The sequence below is a fragment of the Mastigoproctus giganteus genome, chromosome 5 (genome assembly GCF_048544385.1).
Source record: "Mastigoproctus giganteus isolate SK-2022 chromosome 5, ASM4854438v1, whole genome shotgun sequence".
Lineage (NCBI taxonomy): Eukaryota > Metazoa > Arthropoda > Arachnida > Uropygi > Thelyphonidae > Mastigoproctus > Mastigoproctus giganteus.
Window position 1 is genome coordinate 139634073 of NC_143579.1, and position 22411 is coordinate 139656483.

Consider the following 22411-nt stretch of genomic DNA (forward strand, 5'->3'; position numbering starts at 1 on the left):
CTGACCAATTTGATTGGATACTACAATGTGGTCACAAAGAAGCTGGATGCAAAAAATAATTCTGATATCCTATACTTGGATTTCAGGAAAGTGTTTGTTACTGTTGTGCATGGAAGACTGCTTTACAAATTGGAGCAGTATGGACAAGTTGCTGCAATGGATAAAGGGATGGTTGAGTGGGAGACAGCAGACATTGGAAATAAATGGACACTGCTCTACGTGGACGAATGTTATTAGTGGAGTTCCCCAGGTTTCGGTGCTGGGCCCATTGTTATTTTATCTATTTATCAGTGATATTGATGAAGGTATATCAGGCTTAATGTCCAAGTTTTCAGATGATACAAAGGTTGACAGGGTTGTTAATGACAGTTAAGACAGTATGCTACTGCAACAGGATCTAGAAAAGTTAGGTAGATGGGCTGAGAAGTGGCAAATGAAGTTTAACATTGACAAATGCAAAGTACTGCATATGGGTAGCAATAACCCAAGAGAAATGTACCAACTGTGTGGTACTGCACTCAGGGAAGTGGAAAGTGAAAAAGACCTTGGGGTAATTGTGCAGTCAAATATGAGTTCTCTGAGCAGTGCAGGTGGGCTGCCAGAGCAGGTCATGGAGTTTTTTCAATGATATATAGGAATTTTGCTAGCATAGATAAGGAGGTGATTATCCCCTTGTATAAGGCATTGGTCAGGCCACACCTTGAATACTGTGTACAGGTGTGGAGGCCTCATTTTAGGAAGGATGTAGAGTTGCTAGAACGAGTAGGAAGAAGGACAACATGAATGGTTAGAGGAAAATGGGGCGATCTTACCAAGAGAGGCTTAAGTTCTGCAAATTGCAGCATTTGGAGACTAGGCACCTGCATCTGATTTGAGGTGTATAAGGCCTTGAATGCTGATCGGATACATGGATGCAAATTGAGGAAAAAAAGTTATATAATAGATATTTGTAAGTTTGCCTTTAAGCAGCTGGTAGTTGCTGGAACAGACTTTCATCTGTTTTTTTTTTTGTGGAAGTTAATAGCTTAAATACATTCAAGGCTAGACAAACATTTGGAGTGACTGGATAGGTGAAATGGAAAAGTTTTTTTTTTTTTTTTTTGGCTGATGCTATATGAGCTTGTGTTTTTTGCCTCAGCTAATGCTAATATCATACTCCACTAGACTTTTGAATCATATTCTCCATGGACTTAGATTCACTTGTAATAATCGGTTTTGTAAATGGGTAAAGCACTATAGTAAATATAAATATCTACATAGTATTTTAATTATTAATATTAGTATACGGTATTATTATTATATAGTATTTTTATTATCGTATAATACCATAAATACTGTATATAAAATTATATATGGTATTTTTTAGTACTATTCAACAAATACAAACCTTCCCATAGGGGTACCAGTCACTTGCAAGTATAACGATGTTCCGTCACATACATAATTATTAAAGATGCATAATTTTATTAGAGCATCCCAATACGTTAAATCAACCTTTATAGCATTTTTATTTTCCAAATATAGTTTCTGGAGAACGACTTTTAAATTATCACGATTAATGTGCTCATAAATAGACTGTAAAATCAAATGTTTGTATTTGTTTAATACTGTTATTTTTTATTGCATTTATAATCAGTAAGTTATTATTTATTATAATAGTTTTATTTAAGTTATTTAATATAATTTTAAGTAACTTTTCTGATGTTTTTCCGGGAAATTTAGCATAACTATCTCTGCATGATGTTATGAATCTAAAAGCAATAGGTGATTTATGAAATTTGGGTATGCCATATATAAACGGATATTTTAGGTTATTATACTTTAACTTTAATTTTTTATGCAATGCAATTAATTTTTTGATTATTATATTAGAGGAAGATGTTATCTGTTTATATGTATGGCTAGACTGTAGTTCGGTTTTTATAATTTCTATATAATGATTTACGTATGATTGCATAATTGCAAGCAGCTTTGTCTACGGGAGTAATTACAAAATGTTCATGTATATCTTTGAGCTGCCTATTTATTAATTTGGTATTATATAGATTATCCTGTATGAATTTCAATTGATTATATTTGTTAGATATGATATTGAGCATTGTAAATAACCACATGTGGTATGCCTCAACCGGTATGTTATATTTGTATGCTGATCTTATGCAGTATTTTAGTAAATATAGATATAACAATTTTTTAAAGGTAGATTTATTAATAGGTAGATTAGGTTGAAATTTAAAATCCAGTGATAAAATATCTCTAAGTTCGGGATATAGGATTATATCTAAATTGCCGGTTATAATGTGGTTATGGTTAGGATCCACGTATCTGTGAAATGAAGGTTTGTGGCAAACACATGTATCCTGTCCGATGTTAATATTGTGAAGGTTTGTAGCTATTATTTTATAGTTACACGCTTTAAGACCAAATGGTTTAGAATATCTAAATTTGATATTAATATGTAAGTTATTAATAGGCAGCAAGTCATTATGTAAATTAATAGTTTTATGTATATCCAAATCGTCCATTTTATTTTGAAAGTATAAGACGAGGACAGAGTTTTCCGGCTGCTTGCGAACATTCAAAATATTAATTCTGAATTTAAAAATGTCTAATATAATGTGCATAAGGTGAGAAGATGCAAAGACATAATCATTGGTTTTTCTATTTAGTGCTTTGAGTACACTAAGTTTAATACTGACAAGTGTGTTATGTATTTTACTAATATTTATAGGATCGGTGTCCCACATTTTGAATAAATCTATGAAGTCTCCTAGATGTTCTTGGTTGCTTTTATATGTGTTGGATTTACAATATTTTCTATTGCAATTATATTTATGAAGTTTGGCAATTTGAAACATATTATAAACACAAATACAGTAAACCCCTGCTATTCGCGGTATCTGTATTCCCGGTTTCGCGTATTCGCGGTCGCTGATTTAACATAAAATGAAACCTAAAAAAATGTGAATTTTAAAGCGCCGTGAACATTTTCCGCCATAAAAAATATGGGCATGGCTAAAATTATCTTTCCTGGTCAAAACAGCGCTGTGGGTGGGGAGAGAGAGGGGTGACAAAATCGCGAGCATGGATGTTTCTCGCTAATCCTTGTTCAGTATGTGTTATACGCTTGTCATGGAACGTTTTGTCGTTTGCTTTTAATTTATATGCTTATAAATTGAATAAATTTATCAATTTATAAATTGATATGCTTACAAAAGTGATAAATCTACCGTTTTGCAGTGTAAAACAGACTTTTTCGAGTGTGTTAACTGAAGAAAGTGACTTTATTGCGGACAAGTTCTTTCTAACCCGTACAAAAATATGGCTACGAATAACAAGGGAAATGTGAAAAGATCAAAGAAGGTGATGACATTAGCGAATAAAAGTTGAGTTATTAGATAAAATTTCTAATGGTGAAAGTGTCTCCTCAGTGGCAAAACATTATAAAATCAGAGTCAACGGTACGATCAATCAAGAAATTGGAAGAAAAAATCCGCCGTAATGTCCGTGAAAACGTGCTAATTGCTTCGGAAACTTGCTCTGTAACTCGTGATGTTAAATTAGAAAAAATGGAAAAAGGTTTAAATCTGTGGATAGAAGACCGAACTCAAAATAAAATTCCGTTAAGTTCACTCATCATTCGTGAAAAGGCAAAACTCCTTTATCAACACTTTAGCGAAACTGATGATAGCACTGGCGGGATAAGTTTTTTAGCTTTGCTTAACAAAGGTGCTGGTTTGAAAGATTTGTTTGAAATTTCTAATAAATATTACATTTAATATTAAAGTGTTTCTTATTTTCATTTCGATGCCTTATGCTTGCATTTCACTATGTACTGTCTATGTACATAGTCATATTATGAAGGTACAGGCGCCTCCGTAGCCAGGTGTTGAAGGAGCAGCAGTGCGTAGCACACGCTTCTTGATTAGACTGGCGTTCGAGCCCATCACCACCAAATACGGAGGATGCGGAAAGGTCAGGGAATGACCACCGCATATCCCGGAGCAATATGGGCTTAGTTGCTAATGCTCCTAAAAACCAAATAACAACAAATTATGAAGGTACATATAATACATACATAGACAAAATTTTAGGCTAGTTTTTCTTATATATTTCATACTTTGGAACGGAACCCCTTTATTACTATGGGAGCCATAACTCAGTATTCGCGGCATTTCTCAGGAACGTAATCCCTGCGAATAGCGGGGGTTTACTGTATCTTTTAAATTATTCGTCATATATTTTTGATTAAATTTATTATTTAGACCATATGGATATAGTGTTTTATATTGTAACATGCTAATTTCTTCTTGCAATAATCTTTCATTTGCGTTATTAATTACGTTAAGTATTGAAATGAAAATATTACCAAAAGTGTTTTTGGAAATGTCTGAATTCGATATCATGTTCCAGTTTACCTGTTTTCTTACTGGATTTGTTATTATAAGTTTTAATATCGGAACGATGAAGGTTCATTCTAATATTTAGTTTATTGCTAGTTTGACCAATATATTTAACATTGCAAGTACAACAAGTGATCATATATATAACGTTATTCATTTTACAGAATATTTGTGAATTCTTATTAATTGTAGCATGATTTGGATGCATATAGGGGCAAGTAAGACATAATTTGTTATTACTAGGTTGAAATTTAAGAGATGGTAATCGTATATTAGTGCCAGAAGCATTATATACTAAACTGCTCTGTAAAGTGTGTAATATTTGTGTATAAGTAAAATAATAAGAGGAGTTTACCTCAATATAGTGTGTAGAACACTTCCGTATGATACCCTCCAGAAATTAAAATGGAAAAAACGAAAAAATCGACAACTTACCAGTACATTAGAGTAAAATATCGCATTTTCGTTCCTGTGATCACAGCATACGGTCGAAAAGCGTTGTCAGCTTCAGGAAGGAAAATCGTTTTGAATATTTTCATTAGATTCTTTTAATTGTTAATTTGATTTTTAATTGTTTTAAATTGATTTGAATTGTGTTAAATTGATTATTTAATTATTTATATTTTACTCTAATGTACCGGTAAGTTGTAGATTTTTTTTGTTTTTTCCATTTTAATTTCTGGAGGGTATCATACGGAAGTGTTCTACGCACTATATTGAGGTAAACTCCTCATTATTTTACTTAAATTATTATCAATGTAGAACATATTCAGTAGTACAGCTCTGATTTATACTATCTAATATTTGTGTATGTGTCAATGTATTAACATGGTTGGTATTACTATCCAGGGCAACAGTAGTTATCTTCTCCCTATCCCGTGTAGTATCCTCAGTCACTTTTATCCTACTCTGCCAATGTAAAAAAGTAAAGTAAAGTGCAGCCATTATCAACCCACTGCAGGATGAAAGCCTCCTCAACAATTCATGTTGAGGGAAATGGACCATAATCTGCCACGCTGGTCCAGTGCAGGTTGGCAGATCAACCGTATTCAGCAGCCAGGGGTTTGAACCCCGGTCTACTCAAAGAGCGTGTGCTACTGCACACCCGCTCCTGCCCACTCGGCTACGGAGGCCTTTCTGCCAATGTAGTATATTATTATTACTATATTTAAGTGACATAATAAGAGCAAAGTTAATATAAAATATAATCATAAATCCGTGAAGGTAAAATTAAGAAAGATCAATGAAGTTAAGAAAATAGAAAAAAAAAATATAATAGAAAAAGCAATCTTAGGTAGTGTATACTTAACCTAAACAAAGCTTTTGTATATATTTATAATTATATTAGTGATAAAAAAGAAAAGAAAGTTAAAAAGACAGCAACTGTAACTAATATTTATGGGTCAATGCAGTTGCAAGCAATCATGCAATACACCCATAATGTCTATAAAATATTAAGGATCAATCAAATAATAATGCTATGAGGGACTTAAGAAAATGCAAAAAAAAAAAAAATTATCGCTTTTTACTGACAATCTAGATGACTTCAACTGGGGCCAACCACCCAGACTGAAGGCAAAAAACGACAAGAGGTTGGCTGTTTCTGTAATGATGATCAATATATGCTAAGTAATTTAAATCTAAACCAAATATAAACCAGTATAGGCCAAATATAAATCAAATGTAAATAAATTTTAGAATTATTAGAATCAAATGTAAGATAACTTAAGTTCACGCTGAGGTAACATGCAAATTCAGCTCAGGGTCCTACTATAGGAACGGGTTTGCGATCCCGAGCATACCCGAGCCACAACTTATATCTTGTAACGTCTTTAAACTGTCCTACACTCTATATTTTTATTTCTCCAAAATTATTAGGGCAGTCCGAGGACGTAGGAGAATCTATTTCTTATCAATACCACTATTTTTCGCCTTTGTGGAGTTCAGGTTCTATTATTCCTACTCCTTTAGTTTTTCTTCTTACTATCTGCATATTTCTCTTTGCGTTAACTTAAATTTAATTATTTATTTATATTTATTTTTACCGTATCCATCACATAGAGGACACCACATATTATTTTGATTATTTACATTATGTCCTAGATACGGTAAATATGTAGTATGTATTATATATTTAATATTATTTTAATCATTAAATTACGTTCTCTGTTGGGTCAACGATGATTAATATATGCTTACATTTATATTTTACTTATATTTCTTACATTCGATTCTAATAATTCTAAAAGTTATTTATATTTGGCCTATACTGGTTTATATTTGGTTTAGATTTAAATTACTTAGCATATATTGATCATTACAGAAACAGAGAACCTCTTGTCGTTTTTTGCCTTCAGTCTGGGTGGTTGGCCCCAGTTGAAGTCATCTAGATGGTCGGTAAAAAGCGATAAAAAATTTTTTTTATCGCTTTTTACCGACTTTTTTTTTTTTTTTGCATTTTCTTAAGTCCCTGATAGTATTATTATTTGATTGATCCTTAATATTTTATCCTTAATATTTTATAATATTTTATTTTATTATATACAGGGTGATTCACTACCAGTGCGACAAACTTGCAGGAGGTGTAGGGGGCACAAAGACAAATCGGAATCACATAGCATTGCAGGGTCCGAAATGCCTTCGTCATGCGGTAGAGGACGTTGAACGGGAGGTTGCGTGAACAGCGATCCCGCTGGAAGTCAGCATTTTCGAACCATTTCTGTTGAAGAAACCTAGTAGCAAAAGTCCTCTGGAGTGGATAATCCGCAGGCTCGAATGATTGGACGCGTTGCGGATGGTATTAACTCTTTTGGTTTGTTGACAGTATCCTCCATACAGTGGATTGGGAAATACCCAATTGTTAGCCTATCACTCGAATACTTGTACTTGGATTACCTTCTGCAAGACATAGGACATTCTCCTCATTGTCTGGCCTCCTCGTTGTTCGCTCTCGATTCATGGTATCTCTCGTGAAACAACCAGTCTCACATAACCTTCTGTGCACACGTGCGAAAATTGTATGATGAGGAGCATGCCTGTGCAGGAAACGTTCTTGGTACAAGCGCAGAGTGGCGTGCCCGTTACAGTCCACAGCTCCATACGCGAGGTGCATGTCGGCCAGTTCAACGTTTGAATACTCGTCCATTGTACTGTCTCAGGAACCGGTTCGCAAATGGTGACTTCAAGTGGGATCGCTGGTCATGCGACCTCCCGTTCAACGTCCTCTACCACATGATGAAGGCATTTCGGACCCTGCAATGCTATGTAATTCCGATTCGTCTTTGTGCCCCCTACACCTCCTGCAAGTTTGTCGCACTGGTAATGAATCACCCTGTATATATGAAACTTGGAAGGAAAAAAAAAAAAAATAGAATGCAAGTAGAGTGAGAATGCAGATTGTGAATGAAGTAAATGTGTCTCTCTCTCTCTCTCTCTCTCCCACCTCACGGGTTCCCCACTGACAGCTATCATATCCCACCCCCAGAGCAGGATGGGCATCTTGACCTTCCTACCGGATTTGACACTACTTGGACATGACAACCATCATTGACAAAGATATTCTGCAACTTTGCTGCTGACACGCCATTGATGATCTGAACTGGGTACTTTTAACCTGAGTCTCTTTAAAACCCCATCCCCAGGCAAGAGAGAGGAGATAATGCAGGTCTCTGTTTCCTCTTCTCCCTATCTCCCCCATACTTCACCTGGTGGGACTCATCTAACACTGTCCTCTTCGGGGATGCCTACTGTATCATCCCTATCCTTCTATCTGTTTTTCCCCCAGTCTTCAGTCTCCCCCTCTCACTAAACCGACCGAGTATACCCCTTAACAATGCCACCAGATTCTAATCAATGTCAAAATTCTACCGCTTTCTTGTAAATCTCTTTTGGCCAAATTCTAGCTTACCCCCCCCCAACTTTTTTTTTAAACCTTGCCACTGAAATCATTGGAAATTAAGTGGTGAAGCTTGCCAGAGTACTTAAATAATCTACTGGGAGTGCCTGAACTTCCTCCTTGTGGCAAAGTATGGGCAGTGGTTGGTCCCAATAGGGGCCCAACGGCTAAATGGTCAGAGAAACAATAGACCACGATCCCCACACACTTTTTAAATCCCTGGCCTCCACAGAGTTTTGTGTCACTCACAAAGAATACAATGGGGAGATGGGGGAAAACCCCTGGTGCCGGCAGATAACTAACACACTTTACTTTACTGTCAGTTTAGTGCAACACAGCTGATATGTTACTCTGGGATTACTGCTTCCCATATGCAGTAATTTACATTTGTCAATGTTAAACTTCAGTTGCCACCTCTCAGCCCATCTGCTCAACTTTTCTAGATCCTCTTACAGCAGCATACTGTCATTAGTTTTATTAACCCTGCCGACCTTTGTATCGTCTGGAAACTTGGACATTATACCATCATCAATATCATTACTGAATACAGAAAACAAGAATGGACCCAACACTGAACCGTGGTGGACTTGACTAATAACATTAGTCCATTGAGCAGTGTCCATTGATTACCACTCTGTATTCTCCCACTCAACCATCCCTTTCTTTATCCATAGCAGCAATTTGCCTCCAATGCCACACTGCTCCAAATTGTGCAGCAGTCTTCCATGTTCAACAGTATCAAAAGCCTTTTTATGGTCCAAATATATGATATCAAAATTATTCTTTGCATCCATTTCCTTTGTGACTGCATCATAGTATCTAATCAAATTGTTCAGACAAGACTTCCCCTTTGTGTCGGAGCTATAACTGAAGTCTTGTCTAGATGATCCTGCAATGCTTCTTTAACCAGTGCCTCCATTAATTTCCCTGGAACAGAAGATAAAAAAAAAAGTCTGTAATTACTTGTGTTGCCCTTTGATCCTCCTTTGTGGATTGGGGTTACATTTGCATATCTCCAGTATATGAGTACCTCCCCTGAATTCAAGGAAGCTATCATAATTATGGCTAAGGGTTTGCTTACTTCCTTTGCTGCCTCCTTTTAATATAACTGGATAGATTCCATCCACCCCAGGTGTCTTTCTTATGTCTATCTTCAACAATTTCTCCTCTACTTTACTCTCAGTTATTACAAGATTATCTAGCTTACTGCCAGGGTTTAATACATTAGGGATTGATACAAAGGTTGACAGGGTTGTTAATGACAGTAATGACAGTGTGCTACTGCAAGAGGATCTAGATAATTTGGGCAGATGGGCTAAGAAGTGGCAACTGAAGTTTAACTATGACAAATGCAAATTACTGCATATGGGTAGAAGTAACCCGAGCAAAAAGTACCAACTGTGAGGTACTACACTTAAGGTGGTAGAAAAAGAAAAAGACCTGGGAGTAATTGTGCAGTCAGATATGAAGTTTTCTGAGCAATGCAGACAGGCTGCCAGGGCAGGTCATGAGGTTTTGTCAATGGTATATAGGAATTTTGCTAGCAGGGAAAAGGAGGTGATTGTCCCTCTGTATAAGGCAATAGTCAGGCCACGCCGTGAGTACATTTTAGGAAGGATGTCGATTTGCTTGAGCGTGTACAGAGAAGGGCGACAACATTGGTAAGGGGAATGAAGGGATCCTCTTACCAAGAGAGGCTTAAGGTCTGCAAATTGCAGTGGCTGGAGACTAGGCACCTGCGCAGTGATCTGATTGAGGTGTATAAGGCCTTGAATGGGTTGAGCACAGATGTAGAATAGATGTGCGGAAATTTGCCTTTAGCCATCGGGTGGTTAATTGCTGGAACAAACTTCCATCTGTCGTTGTGGAAGTTGATAGGTTAAATAAATTTAAGGAGGAACTGGACAGGCATTTGGAGGGAATGGTGTGATTTTTTTTTTTTTTTTTTTTTGGCTGATGTTGCATAAGCTCATACACTTGCTTTCTTGCATCACATGCCACTACTACTACCTCTCTGAATAACTGCTCATGTGTGAATGTAGATGCAAAAATTCATTTTGTTTGTTACCTACCTGAGCAGGATCATAAACAGTTGAACCGCCAACATCAAGTGGACCAATCTTAGCCATAATTATGAGACCAAACAAGTGGACCAAACCCTTAGCCATAATTATGAGACCAAACAAGTGGACCAAACCCTTAGCCATAATTATGAGAGCTTCCTTGGACTCAGGGTAGGTTCCCATAGACTGGAGATGTGCAAATGTGACCCCAATTCACAAAGGAGGATCAAAGGCTGACACAAGTAATTATAGACCTGTGAGTTTAACTTCTGTTCCAGGAAAATTAATGGAGGCACTGGTTAAAGAAGCACTGCAGGATCATCTAGACAAGACTTCAGTTACAGCTCGGACACAGCATGGTTTTCTTAAGGGGAAGTCTTGCCTCACCAATTTGATTGGATACTATGATGCAGTCACAAAAGAACCGGATGCAGGGAATAACTTTGATATTACAGTATATACTTGGTTCTTAGAACGGCTTTTGATACTGTTACACATGGAAGACTGCTGCACAAATTGGAGCAGTGTGGCATTGGAGGCAAATTGCTGCTATGGATCAAGGGGTGGTTGAGGGGGAGAAGACAGAGTGGTAATCAATGGACACTGCTCATCTTGGACTAATGTTATTAGTGGAGGGTTCAGTGTTGGGTCCATTATTGTTTTCTGTATTTATAAATATTGATGATGGTATATCAAGATTAATGTCCAAGTTTGCAGACGATACAAAGATTGGCAAGACTTGTTAAGGACACTACTGAAGCTGTGCTGCTGCAACAGAATCTGGAAAGGTTGAGCAGATGGGCTGAGATGTGGCAAATGAAGTTTAACATTGACAAATGTAAAATACTACCTATGGGAAACAGCAACCCCAGAGCAACCTATCAACTCTGTGGTACTACACTGATAGTGGTAGAGAATGAAAAGGACCTTGGGGTAATTGTGCAGGCAGATATGAAGTTCTCTGAGCAGTGCAGATGGGCTGCAAGAGTAGCTCATGGTGTCTTATCCATGATATACAGGAATTTTTCTAGCAGGGATAAGGAGGTGATTATTCCCTTGTATAAGGCAATGGTCAGGCCACACCTTGAGTACTGTATACAGGTCTGGAGGCCTCATTTCAAGAAGGATGTAGTACTTCTGGAACGAGTACAGAGAAGGACAACAAGATTAGTCAATGGAACAAAATGTTGCTCTTACGAAGAAAGGCTCAAGTTTTGCAAATTACAGTGTCTGGAGACTAGGCACTGGCGATGTGATCTGATAGAGGTGTATAAAGCCTTGAATGGTTTGAACGTGCTCAATGCTGATAGGATCCTGCCTCTTACTCAGAATAATCACCTGAGAGGGCATAAATTCAATTGCGGAAAGACAGATATAGGATAGATGTGCGGAAATTTGCCTTTAGCCAGCGGGTAGTTGGTTGGTGGAACAGACTTCCATCCCTTGTCATGGAAGTTGATAGCCTAAATAAATTTAGGGCTCAGCTGGACAGGTATTTCGAACGAATGGAGGGGTAAAGTGGAAGTGGGTTTTTTTGGCTGATGCTGCATAAGCTTGCTTTCTTGCATCATATGCCTCTGCTAATGCAAATTATATTTGACCTCCTGCGGCATTCTGTACGTGTATCCCAGAATTAAGGGTGGCTCCTAGGCAAAAGCACATATCCACCTAGTTCATCTGTTTTGGCGTAGAACCTCTAGAAAGCTAGCCTAAAAAAACGTGTGAGGTATTATCCACCGCCATTACAAGGCAGCTGCAGCCCGGTGCCTTTCTCTAGGCCCATGTCTACTCTCTCTGTTTGTGCTGAATGCACACGTCCAGGACCCACCGAATATTGTGCAATATCTGTGGGTGCTGACAAGTGAATTACTAGTGGAGAACTTTCACAAATTATCCTCACTACCACTGAGAAACAGTAATTATTATATTAAATTAAACAGATGTATACAACACTTGTTTTAAATATACTCAGAGTCTCTGAATTCTTGAGAACTAGGAAAACAATATATAATTAAATTATATACAATGCACGATTAATAACACTGTCTAGTCTGTCCACTAGAACTTTCAAGGCCCCCTCCGTAGCCAGGTGGGAAGGAGCAGCAGTGCGTAGCACACGCTTTTTGATTAGACCCTGGTTCGAGCCGTCATCATCATCATCATCATCAGCCATTTTCAATCCACTGCAGGATGAAGGCCTCTCCAGCAACTTTCCAGTTCCTTCTGTTTTGAGCACTGGCCATCCATTTACTACTCAAAAACTCATGAATTTCATCTATCCATCTCCGCCTTTGTCTTCCAGGTTTTCTTCTAGCTCCTCTTGGGTACCATTCTCTTATTTTCTTAGTCCATCTGTCATCAAGTCTTCGAGCTATGTGTCCTGCCCAAGACCATTTTAGTTCTTTAGTTTTGATAAGAATGTCCTTTACTTTAGTTTGCTGCCTAATCCATGTGTTTCTCTTCTTATCTAACAGTCTGATTCCCAATATAATTCATTTCATTCTTCGCTGTGTAGTTCTTAGCTTCTCTTCCATTCTTTTGGTGAGTGCCCAAGTTTCACTTCCATAAGTCATGGTGGGGAGTATACATTGATTCATTATTTTACGTTTCAGACAAACTGGGATATTGCTCTTCAGTATGTGACTATATTTCCTGAATGCTATCCATCCAAAATTTATTCTTCTCTTGACTTCCAGCCATTTATCATTATTACAGCTAATAACTTGTCCCAGATAAGTATATGACTCCACCTTTTCAATTACTGCTCCTTCAATCATTATTTCCCTTTCCTTGGCATACTTGTTCATCATTACTTTTGTTTTAGCCATATTCATCTTTAGTCCAAAATCCTTACTAACTGTGCATAACTGATTAAGGTTTTCCTCTAATTCTTTGGGATCGTGGCTTATGATCACAATGTCATCTGCAAATCGTAAATGGTTTAGGTACTCTCCGTTCACATTGACTCCTTTCTGCGACCAGTCTAATCTTCTGAAAGCTTCCTCAAGGGCAGCAGTAAACAGCTTCGGAGATATTGTGTCTCCTTGTCGAACTCCTTTCTCGATTTTAAATTTGCTACTGTCTTTGTCTAGTCTAATAAAGGATGCAGCATTCTCATATATTTTCTTCAAAATCATAATATATGGAGTATCTATGCCTTGTCTTTCCAGTGCCCGAAACATTGCCTTATGCTGTATGGAGTCAAACACCTTTTCATAATCCACAAATGCCAGGCATAATGGTGTTTTATATTCATTTGCTTTCTCCATTAGCTGTGATATTACGTGAAGGTGATCCATAGTTGAGAATCCTATCCTAAAGCCAGCTTGCTCTTTCGGTTGATTCTCATCAAGTATTCTTTCTAATCTGTTAGTAATGACCCTTCTGAACAACTTGTAGATATGGGATAACAAGCTAATTGGCCTATAATTTCCAATTTCTGATTTATCTCCTTTCTTATGCAACAAAACTATGATTGCATTATTCCACTGCTTAGGCATCACACCTTTTCTAATGCACTTTGTGAAGAGCCTTGCCAGTTTTTGTGTTATGTCTCTTCCTCCCAATTTTAACAACTCTACAGTAACTTCATCTTCCCCCGGGGCTTTCCGATTCTTCATTTTCTTCAATGCATGTTCTACCTCATCAGGAAGAATATTGGGTATGTCGTATGTGTTGCTACTTTGCAATCCATCTTCCCCACTGCTGGTATCATTCCCTCACTCCTTGTATAATTCTCTATAGTAGTCTTCTGCTATTTGAATTATGCCTTTTCTGCTGTTTATAAGTACACCATCGCTATTCTTCAGTTTCAGTATCATTTGTCTTTCTGTATTACTGCTCATGGCTGCTGATTTAAATCCTTTGTTTTCCCTTAATGCTTGTTCTACTTTTCTTGTGTTAAATCTTCTTATGTCCTCTCTGAGTCTCTTTCTAATGGCTTTGCATAACTCAGTATACTCAATTTTATCCCTGTCAGTGTTTTTCTTGCTCTTCATTTGTCGTCTTTGGTTCATCATGACAAGTGTTTCTTGACTAATTTTTTCTTCTTTGGATTTCTGTTTCCCTATAGGTTTCTTGGGCTTTATCACTTTCAGAAAGTTGTAATATTCCTCGTCGATATCTTGGTCCTGAGCAGTCTGCAGAAGCTCAAACTTGTTCTTAAGTTCCAGTACATACTGCTTTTTCTCCTCCTCTGTTATTTCAAAGACCTTTGTATTATTTACTCGAGTCAGTTTTTTCCTTTCCTTTCCTACATCTATATCAAGTGTACATCTTACCATTCTGTGATCACTTCCAACATTTACCTTATTCAGGACGGTAACATCATTCACAATATATCTTCTGTTAGTGAGGATGAAGTCGATTTCATTAGTTGTTAATCCATTTGGACTCTTCCATGTCACTTTCTGTTCACCCTTTTCTTGAAAAAAGTGTTCATTACTGACAGTCCTTGAGATTCTGCAAATTCGACAAGTCTTTCACCTCTTATTTCTTTCACCAATTCCAAAATTTCCTATAGTTCCTATTTCTGCGCTGTTTTGCCTTTTTCCAACCTTAGCATTGAAGTCCCCCATAATAATAGTGTAGTGGGTTTTCTGCTCATCTAGAAGACTCAATTTCAGTGTACATTTCTTCAACCTCTTCATCATCATGGCTCGATGTTGGTGCATAAATCATTATAATCTTTAGCTTGTACCTCTTAGAAATCTTGAATATTAGTCTTGACACCCTTGGTGATGTACTTTTGAATTCCAAAATGTTGTTTTTAAAATCTTTATGGACCAGAAATCCAACTCCACCTTCACTCCTTTCACTGTTTCCATTGGTGTACAGCAGATTTCCACTTGATAAACTTATAAGTGATTCATTTCTTCTTGTTTCAGCCAAACCGATGATATTCCAATTCACATTTTCTAATTCCTTTTCCAGCTCTAATATCCTGTCTTCACCGATGAGTGATCGTACATTATAACAGGCCAAGTTCAATTTCCGTGCATGGCAGCCTGGTCGTACCCAGAGATTCTTAGCACCCTCTGCTTCCACTCTGATCCTCTCGCTGCCGTAAGAGGGAGAGTGAAAGCTGCTGGGGAATGAGGGCCATTTGTATTGTTGTGCTCTCATTGCTGGAGGGTTTGGTCTTTTCCTCTTCACGCTGACCAGGCGTCTTGAAGAGAACCACTCTACACGTTCGTTGCCACCTAAGTGACGTAACAGGGCTTACCATCGAGAAGGTGTGCATGAGTGGATTTTAGGGAGGCAGGCCAACCGGACTTCTCCTAAATCTTCTGTAATAGAGAGATATTGGATCCATCAGTGTTTTAGGCTGAGTGTCTGATAACACACAGGATACCTGTTCCCCTCTAAGCCCCGGTTCGAGCCAGTCACCACCAAATATGGAGGAAGCGGAAAGGGCAGTGAATGACCACCGCATATCCCGGAGCAATATGGCCTTAGTTGCTAATGCTGCTAAAAAAAAAAAAAAAAAGAAAAAAAAAAGAACTTCCAAACCTACCAACAAGTACAATGAGATAGCTACTAAATGTTTCTCATAAACCTTGTTTCACAAAAAGCAATCTTTACAATAACAATTGACATAAATCTTGTCAATAACAATCAACATAAATCAATGCAACATTAATTAACATAAATCAACACAGTAATAATCCACATAAATCTTCTGTTTACACATAAATCTTTTCTTTTGGTGTTTTTTGTGAAGTCAGTTCCCAGGAGAAGCTGAAGTTCTTAGCTGAGTTTTCAATATGAAAACTGTTCTTGAGAAGGTTTGCAGAGCAGTAAAGTTATTACGATTTTCAACTAAGATATTTACATTGTTCTCCAATAAGTTTTGAACTGTAGACATTAAATCTTCTCTAGGTTGAGAGTACAATGGACAGTTCAGAAATCCACATTTCATATTCCCCACATATACAGTACAGTACAGATCAGGCTCCAGACCACGCTCAAATAACTTAGCTCTGAGGGACCAATGCCCTGTTAGCAGATAAGAAGTTGTCATAGAAGGTCTAAACCACGAAATAACTCCAGGGGCTGTTGAGAATTCCATTTGCGCAATATACTTTCTTGTTACAAGTCCAAATTCTCTCTCATCCCATCTTTTTTGCCAGACAACAGTAAATTCCTTCCAAAACCTTTTCTTCTCCTTTTTAAAGTCGCTGGTTGGGTCAGTCGTAATTCCAAGCAATGTCTTAGACTGTCCGTTTTTTTAGGTAGTAAATCAAACTCCGGAAAGCAATAAAGAAATCTACAGGAATCTTACCACCAAGTATTTGGAGTGCATTGTTTGAAACAGTCCTTGGAATGTTATTGATCGTCAGAAGAACTGATCTTTGTGTGGAAATAAGTTTCTGTTTCACTTTTACCTTTGATACCTTTTGGTACCAAGCACTTGCAGCATATGATATTATAGGCAAAAATATGGTTTTATAGTAAAGGTTCAAAGTTTTCTTTGATAATCCCCACTCTTTCCTGGAGACTGATAACTGAGGCTGTGAAAAAACGAATTTTATCCCTGAGTTTTTACACGATGCAGAAAGCTGAGTTTATCATCTAAGGTGATACTCAAATATTTAGTCTGGGATACACAGGGAATTTGAGTATTATTTAGTCGGATTCTGGGTGGTCTATTATGGCTAAAATGGTTCTTAAAAGTCATAAAACTGGTTTTACTGGGGGATATTTTCAATTTGTTGACTGTAGCCCATGCCATCAAATCATCTAAGATAGGCTGTATTTTCTCTTCAGTTATTCTCCTTGTGCTTTCATCAGCAACGATCACCAAGTCATCTGCATAGGCTATCTTACTGATACCATTTTGTTCCTTCGGTAACCAGCACAACGTTCCAGAGAAGAGGTCCCAACCCTGATCATTGGAGGCATCCTCTTGAAACCTGAGCCCATTATGTAAGATTAAGGTGGTGTTTTCCACCACCAGACATATTAAGGTGGTGTTTCCCACCACCTTAATATGTCTGGTCTTAATATGTCGCTAAAGTACGATCACATAACTTTATAGATGTATGCATCATACTCTGCTGATGTTTTCAGCTCCTGAGGGCACTTCCCCACTATAAAGTGTCAAATGCGCCTTGAAAGTCCACAAACACAGCGAGTACGTATTTAGCAGGTGAGTTGGTCATATAGTTGGTCAGAAGATTTATAGTGTCTTCAGTTGACTATCCTTTCTTGAAGCTGTATTGTGCTTCCGAACATAACTGATGATCTAGCATTTTTTGGATTCTTGGGGGCTAACATTTGTTCAAACAATTTCCCTGGATTGGCTAAAATTGAAATAGGTCTGTAGGCCCGTGGATCTGATATTAAATTCTCAGGCTTGTGCAGTATCTTTAGTAGAGCTATTTTCCATTGACGAGGAAATTTTCTTTCTAGTAAACACTTATTCATCAAATTTAAAAGAATGTGTGGAAAAATTTCAAAAAATTTAACTATGACTGTATTCTCAATCAGGTCAGTACCTGGTTTAGTAGGATGCTAGGAGGTCAGTTTTGGCTGAAGAAGTGGCCATCTGACATCATAGAACCATCTGGTTTTCACAGAGGTGCGACTAGAGATGGGAAAAAGTTTCAGCCAATAGATTTGGAAACATACCAGAATGCTTGACTACTGTTTGGAGCAGAAGCAAGTTTTTCTACACTTAGCCTGTTCAAAATCTAGTTTGAACCGATTAATATCCGCTTTGCAATTGTTATGAGCTTTAGTTTAGGCAGAAAATGAACCTGAAGACTTGAATGTAAGCCAATTGCAATATGCAACATTCTTATCTTGAACAGCCTTAACATGTTTATTGGAAAACCAAGGTTTAAATAAAGGACAAGATTTTAAGGTGGAGTGCAGAAGCAAAAATTGTCTCTACAAGAATAATTCCACTGGCTTGATCTGAGGAAACGTTGACATCAACATTTGAAACAGTAATCTGACCAAGGAAAAGAAGAAATGAAATCTCGCAGATCATCCTATTTTGCATTCTTGTAATGCTAAACAACACGAAGTTGAGCATGGCATGATAGAAATGCTTCATTAGAGAAGACACCATCACCAAGTTGTGATTGGAGGTACCTAGGGGACCGGTCACCTTAACTGGCGAGTTGCTTGTGAAAAAGACATCAAGTATGTTGGCTGTGTGCTTAGGATTATCTGTTATAGGTAAATGAATGATCTGTGCATGGTCATTAGTAATTGCAAAAGCTTCAACATCTTAACCAGCCAGATCTGTGTGATTAGAAAACAGAAGCGAGCTGGAGTTGTGGACAGTAAAATTACCAAGGAAAATTACCTCACTGTTAGGAAAGTTGAACTGGCTGCTTTCTCAGTTTTTTTTATATTTTTAATTATTTATTTATTTTTTATTTGTTGTTGATATACAGCAATACCCCGCATAGCATTGATAATTGGTACCGAAACTGTACCGTGTTATGTGAAACTGTGCTGATTGAGGTATAATTATAATGGGTTTTAATCGAATGCGTACCAGAGAAACAGTCTATAAAGACAAATTATAATAAATCTATAAACAATTTGCACTTGATAACCAATTAAAAGGATTTGAAATTAAAAATATTGCATAAATTTTATTAATTAAAGGTAACATCATTAGAGATGAGAAAAAAAACTATTTATTTAGGTATTTCAATAATAAAGTCCAGTGAAGTCGTCTCTTCTTTTTCTCAGCGTACAAGTTTTTGTAGCATCAAAACCCATCTTGTAAAATTTGCCGTATCTTGATGCGATGTTCGATCTAGACCTTCATTCATAATCGCCTTGCAGGCCATGTCAACTGCCCCCCCGCCGAAAAACTTTCTCCAATTCTTCTGTTCAAAATTCTTTTGGTGCCACTTCAGAATTGTTTTCCTCTTCTTCATATGCAATTTGCTTGTCAATTTCAAGAAGAGTTACATCATCTAAGTCATTTGCATATGAGTCAATGCAGTCATGTACATTGGCAGTGTCAAAAAGTTTAAAATCCCAAGTCTTTTCCGATCTTCACAATGTCTTTGGCAATTGTCTGAATTTGTAATTCAAAACCAGTGAAATAATTTGCCAAATGGGGCAAAACATGCTGCCAAACAGGCAGTGATTTCTAGCCAAGATGCAAATATATTTTCGATTGTATTTAAACGTGTAAAAAATAAATTGTGAAATGAAAAGCTGTCATGTCGTCTTGTCAGGATGGAATTAAGAAGACTGAAAACTGTTGCATGTTGCTGGTGATTGTCTGAGGGCAATCTATTGGCACATGTGCATGTGAGACAATAGAGTTGGCACTGTAGCATATATGTAGAGTACGTGTCTAGGCTATTGAATGAGTTTTAATATGTAAAGTAAAATTTTGACTTAAACTTAATTGAAAACCGTGTTATAGTGAAACCCGTGCTGTTTGAAGCTGTGCTAAGCGAGGTATTGCTGTATTTGTGTTTTCATTAAATTTTAGTATTTAGCACTTGATTAAATTAACTTTTAATAACATAAATATTAGTAAATAACAGGTAATAAAGCAAGTATGTGAGCTTATGTAGCATCAGCCAAAAAAAAAAAAAAAAAAAAACACAAATTCACACATCCATTCCCTCCTAAAGTTTGTCCAGTTCTTCCTTGAATTTATTTAAGCTATCAACTTCCACAATGACAGATTGAAGTTTGTTTCAGCAATCAACCACCCCTGGCTAAAGGCAAATTTCCTCACATCATCTATTCTACAACTGTCTTTCCTCAATTTAAATTTATGTCCCCTCAGGCGATTAATCTGGGCAAGCCGAAGAATCCCATCAGAATTCAACACGCTCAACCCATTGAAGGCCTTGTACACTTTAATCAGATCACCTTGCAGGTGCATAGTCTCCAGCTGCTGTAATTTGCAAAATTTAAGCTTTCTTGGTAAGAGGACTCCTTCGTTCCTCTTCCCAGGCAGCCTTTATCAACCCACTGCAGGATGGAAGCCTCCTCAAAGATTCATATTGAGGGAAATGGACCATAATCTTCCATACTGGGTCAGTGCGGGTTGGCAGACTGACTGTATTATGTTTAATTAATGTTATTAATTCCTCTCTACCCCTTTATGGGCAGAAAGAATCAAGAAGTTTTGCTTGATAACAAAATTACACAATCTCTGTAATGCATATAAAAATTTTTTACCAGTATTCCAGAGGGAGAACCTGTATACACGAATAAACTTCGGTAAAACTTGTATATAGCTACTTGAATTTGTAGATACAGAAAATCCAGTGTGCTACTGGTCAAATTTACCTATGCAGTCAATTGGTATTTATTTTTTTTATTCATTTTTTCCCCCTGTTTTATCAATTACTGCTATATTCCACACTTTTGTTTTATGTACAGTAACAAAACTGAATTCTATACAGACTTGCTATAGCACTATCCTTTTTTTTTTATAATTCTTGTGACACTGTCTCAGTTTGGCAATTTTATTGCCTGACTAAATGATGTGCTCCACTGATTGCTTCAGACAGTTCAAATAAGTTGGTAAACATTCTTTACCTGTAGTGAAGAGCATATTAACAACATATTGTGCCATCTTCTCCATAGTTAACCCATGACATTACATAAATCTGTTGTTACAGCTCTTGTTCTGAGCATCCAAAACGAGAATTGTTTAATCAGTATTACTGTATTAGATTACAATGACCACGACTTGCCTTCATTGCAAATCATGTTGATCTACAAAAACATGTATGCATATCAATTACCATTGAAAGTGTCTAGTTCAGGATGATGGAAAATACAAAGTGACACTTATTGAAGTGTCTATTAAGTGTCCTTGATAGGCCATTTAACATGTAATTTCTAATACTGCTTGCTGGGATTCCAGCCTGTGTGTCAACAATGAGAGGTGTCCAAAAAAGGTGCACCTCTTGTTGTGGACACTCAGGCTACTCAGGCTTGCAGACTTAATATGCCAAAACCTCCCATTAAGGGTGGTTTTGCTGTACAATATTTGAAAATTAAGGAGGTGTGCAATATTTGAAATTTTTTTTTTTTTTTAAGTAAGAACTTGAGAAAGTGTATAAGAACTGTGAGAAATATTGTCCTTGGCATAAAGTTCATTATAACTGAAGAACATCAAGTGACTCTTTTGTTCATCAGTTATTTCTGAAATGTATACACATTTCAGAAATAACTAATGAGCGAAAGTGAAGTGAATTACATTTATTTGTAAAATGAAATAAAAAATTATTTTAAATATTTTAATACATAGAATGTATAGATTTAATAAAATGTAATGAAATATATGCAGTATGTTAAAATTTTTACTTTAATATAGTTTTAATTATTGAATTTTTTTTTTTTTTTTCGCTTTTTATAGTTAACATTATTTCTATTTCAGAATGTAACTTATGAAGGTTACAAGGAGTATTTTAGTGGTATTGTTGGGTGAGTAATAAAATTTAATTTTTATTATCTTTATATGCCTTTGATATTATGTGCAGTAGGAGTTTTGCATTACTTGAGGTATGAGGCCAAGGCCGTACCTAAACAAGAGAGGTTCAAAAAAAGAGGCGTGGCCAAATTGGTTGAAAATTAATTGATGTCCATATGAAGAACAGCTTACAGTTGTAGACTGCACTTTGTGGATCCAGATACGTTTGGGATGGGGGCATTGAAGTGTAATATGGCCCTTAAGAGAATCAGTCAAATGAAAGGAGATACAGGCAACAGCAGATGCAAATATAGAATCTTAGGGAATAACAGAGGAATGGATTAGAGATTAAAATAATAAAAGAACTTTGTACTACATGAAAATATAATTAAAATTTTTCACTGAGAAATGCTTCAATACATGTTCTCATTTATAGGCTGTATTTCATGACAATGCAATTATGTGTTCAGGCCTTCATTATAAAATTTATAAAAAAGAAATAATTGTTTCCATTTAGGTGTATATTTCTGCTAATTTTGCTTCCAGTTACACTGGAAGCAAAATTAAATGCACAATGATTTTTTTGCCTCCATTAACATTATCAGCTGTCTGCAGTCAATATTTATGCAAAGGT

General features: G+C 36.7%; 1 protein-coding gene across 2 annotated transcripts in view; it reads left to right on the top strand.

Moving 5' to 3' along the window:
- Sec15 (exocyst complex component Sec15) overlaps positions 1 to 22411 on the top strand; it is a 654019-nt gene that overhangs the window by 105269 nt on the left and 526339 nt on the right. For both annotated transcript variants that reach the window (XR_016546976.1, XM_090374206.1), the window contains exon 7: positions 21745 to 21791. Coding sequence is in view for 1 of the 2 variants with exons in the window: in XM_090374206.1 (XP_090230332.1) it covers positions 21745 to 21791 (47 nt within the window). In the remaining variant the exon portion in view is untranslated. The remainder of the gene's footprint in view (positions 1 to 21744; positions 21792 to 22411) is intronic.